The sequence below is a fragment of the Planococcus citri genome, chromosome 1 (genome assembly GCF_950023065.1).
Source record: "Planococcus citri chromosome 1, ihPlaCitr1.1, whole genome shotgun sequence".
NCBI lineage: Eukaryota > Metazoa > Arthropoda > Insecta > Hemiptera > Pseudococcidae > Planococcus > Planococcus citri.
Genome location: NC_088677.1, coordinates 80,023,024 through 80,032,076, shown reverse-complemented (window position 1 = coordinate 80,032,076; position 9,053 = coordinate 80,023,024). Strand labels below are relative to the sequence as shown.

The 9,053-nt window shown below is 32.5% G+C and overlaps 1 protein-coding gene across 2 annotated transcripts; it reads left to right on the top strand.

The window, feature by feature from the left end:
* Positions 1-762: 762 nt before the first annotated feature.
* On the top strand, positions 763-3,447 carry Rho1 (ras-like GTP-binding protein Rho1). Of its 2 annotated transcripts, none has more exons than XM_065351190.1 (3): positions 763-920; positions 1,489-1,669; positions 1,755-3,447. In XM_065351190.1, exons 2-3 carry the CDS (start codon positions 1,514-1,516, stop codon positions 2,175-2,177), a joined length of 579 nt encoding a protein of 192 aa, XP_065207262.1. In that variant the 5' UTR covers positions 763-920; positions 1,489-1,513; the 3' UTR covers positions 2,178-3,447. The 2 variants fall into 2 exon arrangements, with proteins under 2 accessions (XP_065207262.1, XP_065207271.1); XM_065351199.1 differs by lacking the exon at positions 763-920 and adding an exon at positions 1,046-1,342.
* Positions 3,448-9,053: the final 5,606 nt, after the last annotated feature.

The following is a 9,053-nucleotide window of genomic DNA, read 5'->3' as shown; positions in this document are numbered from 1 at the left end:
TTGTTACTTTACAACATGTAAGTATTTAAGATAGAGGAGTAGATGAAATGAGAAGATGAGGATGAGGAATGATTCGCTCGAGTGTTTCCACTTTCCTTCCAGAAATGAAACTCCTACAAAGAACCATTGTTCGGCATAATATTCTTCGTTTGTCATTTCATCTAATCTACAACCTTTACAAATTCATCTTAATTTCAGATAAATACTTTGATGAAGATTCAAGAAGTCTAATCCAAGATTACCAGACTGAAACCGAAGAATCGATTGATCTCGAAAACTAAATAGAAAAGCTATCAAAATAGCCCTGGGAAATTTGAAATACGAATTAAGTTGAAGAACAGGATACGAAGTAAGTATTCTAAGTCGTCGAATTCAATCATTATTCAGTTAGCGATATTATTTTTCAGTTGAAAGTTCGTAGATCACAATTTTCATCGAAGGGTGATCTTTCTGATTTGAATACGTTGAAACGTCGCATCTTCGAACTTGAACGCTTCGAATTAAACGTTGAAAATCAATCAAATCTAATTGAAGAACACCCGAAGCTACCCAAATCATCCACTCAATCAAGTTCTGATCATCATCAATCAAAATTTCGAAGACTCGATCAAACCGAAGCTCATCTTCAATCAGTCCACCACCGACAGAAAAGCACCACCTCATAAACACCAATCCGCCGAATGGTGCAAAATATCCAAACTCGTTGAAAATGTCACAGACGAATAGATGACGTCAGTCAGTCGGCACTTTCCTTTCCATTAATTGATTCTTCGAAATTCTTCATTCTCTCGCGTTCTTGTACTTTTAGCTCTCTCGATTAAAAAGATATTCGCTAAAATGGCTTCCGAATAATTGTTGATGTTCAGTTATCAATTAAATTAACGAAATAATTGTCCAGAGGTTACTTGGCGTCCTGATTCGTAAGTATTTATAATAATTATTATACACGGCGTGGATATATTGTCGATCGGTGTTGTGTTAATGATTTGTCATGGGGCTGCATTCTTACGGTAAATCAAGGTTACGCCTATATAACTACATCGACTATTTTAAGATATTTCTCGCCATTACTTAGAATATTATCGATTTCCACCATTCGTACGAGTATTTTTCGCGAAAACGGTGATATTTACGATGATATTGCGCCTACTAACTATTTAGCTTGGTTTTTAATCTCGCTACAGTGCATTGTTTATTTGTGGTGTATTTTATCAGGTTACACTTTACATACGTAGATTTTCGGTTAGCTGTAGCGAACCTTTTTTTCAAAGTGTTTGAATCGAGGCTTTGTCTAAATAGATCCGTTTGTTTTTATCTGCATTAACACGTTCCCTATGTTTAGGTAATACGAACCGATCGACGTACCATCGATTATATTTAGGCGTTTTATCGAATTCGTGACGTCTTAAGTGCTATACGTGGTGACTCGGAGTCACCTATGAGATATGATTAATAAGCCAGTAATCTAACACGGTGTTCAAATTCCAGGTACTGCTGATAAATCACCACTAAGATGGCGGCGATACGTAAGAAATTGGTTATCGTAGGAGACGGCGCTTGCGGTAAAACTTGCCTGTTGATCGTGTTCAGCAAAGATCAATTTCCAGAAGTCTACGTACCGACTGTGTTTGAGAATTATGTAGCCGATATCGAAGTCGACGGAAAACAAGTAAACATCACGTTCGATTCGCTCGTAAAATGATTACCAGCTCTGCTTATCTCCTGTGCGTATCTTAACAAACTGCGTTTTTCAGGTCGAATTAGCCTTATGGGATACGGCCGGTCAAGAAGATTACGACCGTTTACGTCCACTTTCTTATCCAGACACCGATGTAATTCTAATGTGTTTCTCGATCGACTCGCCCGACTCGTTAGAAAACATACCGGAAAAATGGACCCCAGAAGTGAAACATTTCTGCCCGAATGTACCGATTATCTTAGTGGGTAACAAGAAAGACTTACGGAATGATCCGGTCACCATTAAAGAATTGGCCAAAATGAAACAAGAACCCGTCAAGCCTGAGGAAGGTCGTGCCATGGCCGAAAAGATCAACGCTTTCGCATATTTGGAATGCTCGGCCAAAAGCAAGGAAGGTGTTAGAGAAGTCTTCGAAACTTCTACCAGAGCCGCCTTACAAGTAAAAAAGAAGAAGAAAGGTCGTTGTCGTTTGTTGTAATCCATATTTTGGCATTTCTCCCTTCTCCCCTTCTTACTTTTTTTTTCTAAACTCAACGGTGCGATCGAATATATATACAAAAAAAAACGTCATTTTTTTCGATAACTTCAATTTTTTTTCATTTATAATTTTCGTATTTTTAAACTACAAAAAAAAAACATTTTGTATTTTTAATTATCGTACTTGTTTTTTTTTCTGATTTTCGTTCGACGCAGATTATTATATATTTTTTTTTTGTTGTTGGAAAATTCGATCAAAATACTTTCATCAGCGGCGCTTCTTTTAGGGTACTCGCTTTCGAGTCAATTCATTATGTTTTACTTTCGTGTAAAAATAGAGAGAATTTGTTTTTATAATTTTTAACGTTGATAATTTTTTCCTAAAAATGCCAGGGTACTTATTATAGGAAAAATGTCGATATTGCATTTTAAAGCGAGATGTCCACGTTCGTCGTCGTCTTCAGTTCAGAGATACGATAAATTTTCTCATTTTAAACGTACCATAAGTTTAAATTTGACGAAAATTTCAACGAATTACCTCGTATTATATGTTTACCACGCTCACACACACACCTCCTCTTGAGTAAACCGATTTTTCGTCCTGTTTTTTTGTATTTCTTCTTCTGTGAAACCCACCGATTGGAAATTTTTATAAACAATTTTTTTTTTTTCGTTCACTGTGAGATTGCATTTGTTTACCGAAAAAATAACGCGCACCACGAGAACAAAACCAGTTTAATTGATTTTTCTTTCTTTCTTTTTTTTTTTTGCAAAATAACTATAAATAGGTTTTTTTCGATACTTACTTAAGCGCTTTATATTTTTTTTTCATTCGCGTTGATTTTTTTTGTACAATTTTTTTTATTACATGTGTCGTATTTTTTAAGTTTTTTTTTTCTCTCTATCTCTCTTTTATCTTTCTGTATTACCACGCAAAAATATTAACGATTTTCTTCCTGCTCCTGCTCCTGCTCGAAAATTTATTTTAAAATATCGAACGTGTGTGCAGTTTTTTTTTTTTTTACCTACATGTTTCGTCGTTTTATATATTATGTGGATTGAAAAAAAAAAGTCAAAGTTAATTTTTTTTTTAGATTTCCCCATTTTTTTACTGTAAATTCTCTACTATGGATAATCAACATTGCATGTTTATTGATATATATTTTTTTTGTTAAATTATTAATGTTATAAAGTATCGATATATTTTATATGTGTATGCGTTAGCATTTTAAATATCGCCTAACCTTTTTATTATATGTATTGTGAAATTACGCGACGTGGTTTTTTTTTCTTTTCTTTTCGTTTTTGCGCATTATTGTTTTATACGTAAGGGGGATATGGTGACAAGTGACAACGACGAAGACGACGATGCGATAGTGTTGGAAGAATTAACGTCGAACGAACGAACCAACCAACCAACAACGTAACCGTTATAACGGGAAAAAAGAATTATGCACTTGAAGTATTCTCAGAAAGAATTACGAGCTACGTGATCGAGATATACCATATATGTTTGCTGAGTGTTTGCAAACGAAACTTGGTACGAATACGAGGCGAAGGGAGAGGTCGTGAGAGAAGAATTTTTCGTCAGGTTGGAATTTGAAACATGCTATACCGATGGTTTCATTCATAATCGAGTTTTCGAGATCGGAATTGAGTAGAAAATGATGTTGTTTCGAAGTTGGTGAAATTTTTACTGAACTGGTTCGAGTGATTTAACAAGTTGTGGCTTCAAATTTTCCAAGTCGAAGGGATCTCGGGGATTTGAAATATTGATCAATGAAAAATGAATTGTAGGTATATTTCCGGCGTGATTTTGTGAGAGGTTGAAGAAGGCGACTGTAAGAGTTGATTTTTTCTTTCGATTTTACTGATCGGTGTTTTGAAAGTGGACATCTTAAGAAACATTTTAAAGCAAACTTGCCAAAAAAAAAGTTTACTTTGTTAACAAAATGGTGGCCATTTTAATTGACAGGTGATTTCGCTTTGCAACTTATCACTCGCACGAAATTTGTTAAATTGGACAATGCTGGATCGAAAGAACATGCAAAAATTCATCACCAGCCAAAATTTCAAGTTCTAACGTGCATTTTTCGATTTTTTTTTGGTGAATTTTTAAAAATCAAATTTAAGCTAAAAATAACAAAAAAAAAATCAAAATTTTACCAAATGGACCTAGAAAGTTGAAATTTGAAATATAACTCATTTTCGACCTGCCAAATTGATTGGAAACGATTTCAACCCATTTTCGAGTAGTTCTGGAGCCTCCAGTACATTTTTGAAGTTTGAAATTTCCACAAAATTTGATCAAATGAAGTTGGAAATCCAAAATTCACTCTACACTCCGATTTCAACTCGTTGTCAAGTCGACTGCAGGTAGGCTCGAGTCATTTTGGAGCCTCCAGTAAATTTTGAAAATTTCCAGAGCCTCCAGCAGATTTTTTAAACTTTCCTGAATGCATTTTTTCGAAGAAATTCATTTTCAAATGTAAGAATTTCTCGCAATTTTAGTAGCAAGACAAAATTGATGGGCAGTTTTGACATGAATCAATAATTGTGATGTCGAAATTGGGCCCAAGATTTTTTTTGCAATTTTGGAAAACAAAAAGAAAGACTCTTCGACAAATTATATCATAAAAAATTGATCTTTTTGGAATTTTGGCAAGAATAATACTAATAAATAATAATTATTTTAAAAAAATATTCGTTTTTTTGGAATTTTTGCAAAAAATGTTTTTTTTAAAAATTATTAATAGATGGAATGTTTTGCAGTTTTACAAGAAAGTAATTGGTATTTTGATTTTGAAAAACCTAGGTGAGTACTTTTGTTTGAAGTTTTGACAAAAACGGACTTTTTTGTGAGAAAAAAACTAGACTTTTCGATGACTGAATTAGAACGTGATTTTTGACAATTTTGGAAATGAAAACAATACTTCTAGACCACTTTGGAATAGGAATTCGAAAAAGTAAAATTTATTTCTGTTTTGGTTTTTAGAAAAATTAATTTTGTTTGTTTGCATTTTGACAAAACAAATTTTTTTCTGATGAAGAAACAAGATTTTTGGATGATTTAAAAAAGTTTTTTTTGCAACTCTGGCAATGAGAGCAATACTCTTAATTATTTTGGTAAAAAACAGTTAATTTTCAACAATCGGTAGGATTTTTGGCAATTTTTGCAAAAAAAAAGGCGAAAATTGGTATTTTTGATTTTAAAAAAAAATGAAAAAAAACAACAGATTTTTACTTCTTGAAAGTTGAAAATGACCAAAAGGAAGATTTTTCTGCGATTTTGGCAAAAAAAAAAAACGTTGACGATCATAAATCATAATATTTAAAAAAAAACTGTTTTTTTTTTACAATTTTGACAAAAAATGTACTTATTATTTGTACAGTAAAATGTAGGATTTTTTGCGAATTTGGAAAAAAGATAGGTAATAAACATTATTGGTAATTTTCATAAAACGATTTTTTTTTGTATTTCAGACAAAAAAAGAACAGCTTTTTTGCAACAAAAAAGAAAGACTTTTAGGAAATTTTTCCAAAAATATTTATTCTAAAATTTTTGCAAAAACATAATATTCTGGCAATTTTGATTAAAAAAATAAGGATTTTTGCAATTTTAACTGAAAATGCTTTTACAATTTCTACAAAAAAGTAAGAATTTTGGCAATTTTGATGAAACGCGGATTTTATTTTGATTTTGATGCAAAAAGCAAATTTTTTGAATGCAAAAATCAAGGATACATTTTTGATGTCTCAAAAAAAATAATTTTTTCTTCAATTTTGGCAAAAAAAAACAAGCAATTTTCTAGCATTTGAAAAAAATAACGATTTTTTTTTTGGTTCGGATTTTTTGGAACAAAAATTAAAACTCACAAGAAATTTTAACCAAAAAGATGCAGGTACCTATGTTAATTTTTTTGGCAATCCTGATTCATGAAACGGATCTGAGAGTTTTATGAGGCGTTTTTGGAAATTTTGACCAAAAAAACAGTTTTTTCTACAATTTTGGCAAAAAAACAAGACCTTTTGGCAATTTTGATTTAGAAAACAATCATTCAGCTAAATATGACAATAAACAAATCGTTGTTCTGGGAATTTTATATTTGAATAAAAAAAAAAGCTGAACTTTTTGGCAATTTTGGTAGAAAACAAGACCTTTTTTTCTTTTTTTGGGAAGTTTGACAAAAAAAAAACAAGTAATTTCTGCAATTTTGACAGAAAAAACTGAACTGCCGACTTCATAGCGTACCTTGAAATTAGTTTGCAAAGTGAATTTCGGCTTTCCAACTCCATTTTGATGAATTTTTGTGGAAATTTCAAGTTTCAAAAATCTGCTAAAGGCTCTAGAAATTTTCAAAATTTGCAAGAGTTTCCAAAGTTACTCGAACCTATCTGTAGTCGACTTGATAACGTGTTGAAATTTGAGTGCAGGGTGAATTTTGGATTTTCAACACTGTTTGGTAAAGTTTTATGGAAATTTTAAGCATTAAAAAAATCTGCTGGAGAGACTCCAGTAACTTCCAAAAAGTCGCTGGAGGCTCCATTACCTGCAGACGACTTTATAGCGAATTGAAATTAGTGCCTAGAATGACTTTCGGCTTCATAACTCCGTTTGATGAAATCTTGTGCTTGTGGAAATTTCAGACTTCAAAAATCTACTGGAGGCTCCAGAACTGCTCAAAATGGTTTGAAACCGTTTCCAATCGATTTGGCAGGTCGAAAATAGGGTATATCCAAAATCGTTTTATGAAAATTACCAATAATATTTTTATTATTTATCTTTTTGTCAAATTTGCAAAAAATTCTTCACCTTACTGTACAAATAGGTACATTTTTTTGTCAAAATTATAAAAAAGAACTGTTTAGTTTTTAAATCAAAATCGTCAAGAAGACTCTTTTTTTTGGTCCAAACTCGCGGAAAACCTTTCTTTTTAGTGAACATTTTGATATAGTGTAGCTAAGAAACCCTACGTGTTATAGGGGGGAATAAATCCTTTACCTATAATGGTGAGAAATAGAAATATTCCTTAAAGGGGGAATATTTCCTAAGTACCTAGATAGCTCAGAAGGGTGGTAGTTTTCCTAAACTGCCCTATACATCATTTAAAAAGTATATACCCAATAAATACGAATTCTGTAATATTTACAAGGTATATTTATAATTTTTTACATAAATTCATTTGACCTACATGATTCTACATTTGTTTGTTTGAAAGGCCCTAAATGAATTTAAAACGAAGATAGATCTTACCATACGTGTGATGGTATAGATCAGCATAATTTTAATCATAGTCCAAAATTATGGTACTTCATCCTACCCCATCTCCGAAGGTGTAGGATTGCTAAATTGTGCTTAAACTAATTTTATTTACACGAGAAAACAATATTTAATTTAGTCATCATAGATTACGACGCCTTGCTCGTAATCTATGCGAGGTGAATACAATATTAAAAGAAAGTAAGTGTATCCTGCTTACCACAAACTATACGCGTTTTCCATCTCTTTCCTGGTGGCTCACCCAATACTACGAGCCGTCGATGGAACTTAACCAAATGAGACACATTTTAATTCTTTGCCCATTTCGGTGATGTCCGGATACATCCCAAAATGTCAAAAAGGTACACTCGTTATTAACCGTGAATATTTCGGTTAATCTAGGTTGGATTGAAATATTATCCATCAAACTATGAGATGGGAAAAACGAAAGAACTACTGCCATGAACTCCGAATAGATGTCCATGACTTAAATTTTATCAACTTCGACGATAGAACTGACGTTCGCGCGTTGTCAGAGCCAAAGTCCGGAGACTAGATTTAGTTGCCGGAACCATGTCCGAAAGCATCCAAAAAACATCACGATCTCTCTGCTAGCAGCTTCGAGATCTGTATTATAAAGAGACTTGAGATGGTCAAATCCCTACCCCTATTTCCGGGGGACCAATAGCGTACTTGCTAAGTACACATAAATTAGACAATTTATGTGACTTTACTAATTAATGGCCAAAATCCCTATCTCGGCCTATAAACGTCAAAGGCTGTCAAGAACTGTCAAGGGCTCGCGAACCCTTCTGCTTTTACGTTTGCCGACTCGCGGGTGCGGCCCTATATGCGCGAGTAGATCGCGAGTACCTCGAGTACTTAGCCTATCTAAAGAATTTACACACGTTCCCAACATTTCATTATAAGGGGTTCTTATTATATGCACTACCTTCGGCAGTGGGGCCAATCTGCCCTCTGTCAATTTTCAAGAAATGTTGCTTTTTTGTCGCAAAAAATCTGTTTGTTTTTTCATCTTTTTAAATCAAAAATACCAAATTTTACTTATTTTTTGTAAATTGTCAAAAATCCTACCGATTGGTAAAAATTGTAAAAAAAACGTTTTTTACCAAAATAGTGAAGAAGTATTGCTTTTATTGCCAAAATTGCAAAAAAATACCTACTTTTTTGGTCATCCAAAAATCTTGTTTTTCTATCAGAAAAAAATCTGTTTTTGTCAAAATGCCAACAAACAAAATTAATTTAAAAAAAAAAAAATCAAAATACAAATAAATTTTTTTTTTTGCCAAAATTGCCAAAAATCCTATCGTTTTGTAAAAATGGACAAAAAGTATTGTTTATTTCCAAAATTGCAAAAAAATCACTTTATTTAGTCATCCAAAAGCCTTGTTTTTTTGTTACAAAAAAACTACTCACTTACCTGGGTTTTTTTTTTTTTTAATATCAAAACACCAATTATTTTTTTACAAAACTGCAAAACATTACTTTTTGTTTTTGTTTTCCAAAATGGCAGACAAAAATTTAAAAATCCCGGGGCCCTATATTTCTACATCAAAATTGCCCGAAAGACTAGATTAAGGTCAAAATTGCCCATCA

Excerpts from the sequence above, each read along its gene's own strand:
- Rho1 (XM_065351190.1), top strand. The coding sequence starts at position 1,514 with ATGGCGGCGATACGTAAGAAATTGGTTATCGTAGGAGACGGCGCTTGC. Across the intron at positions 1,670-1,754 it reads TCGAAGTCGACGGAAAACAA|GTCGAATTAGCCTTATGGGA; the intron begins GTAAACATCACG and ends TGCGTTTTTCAG.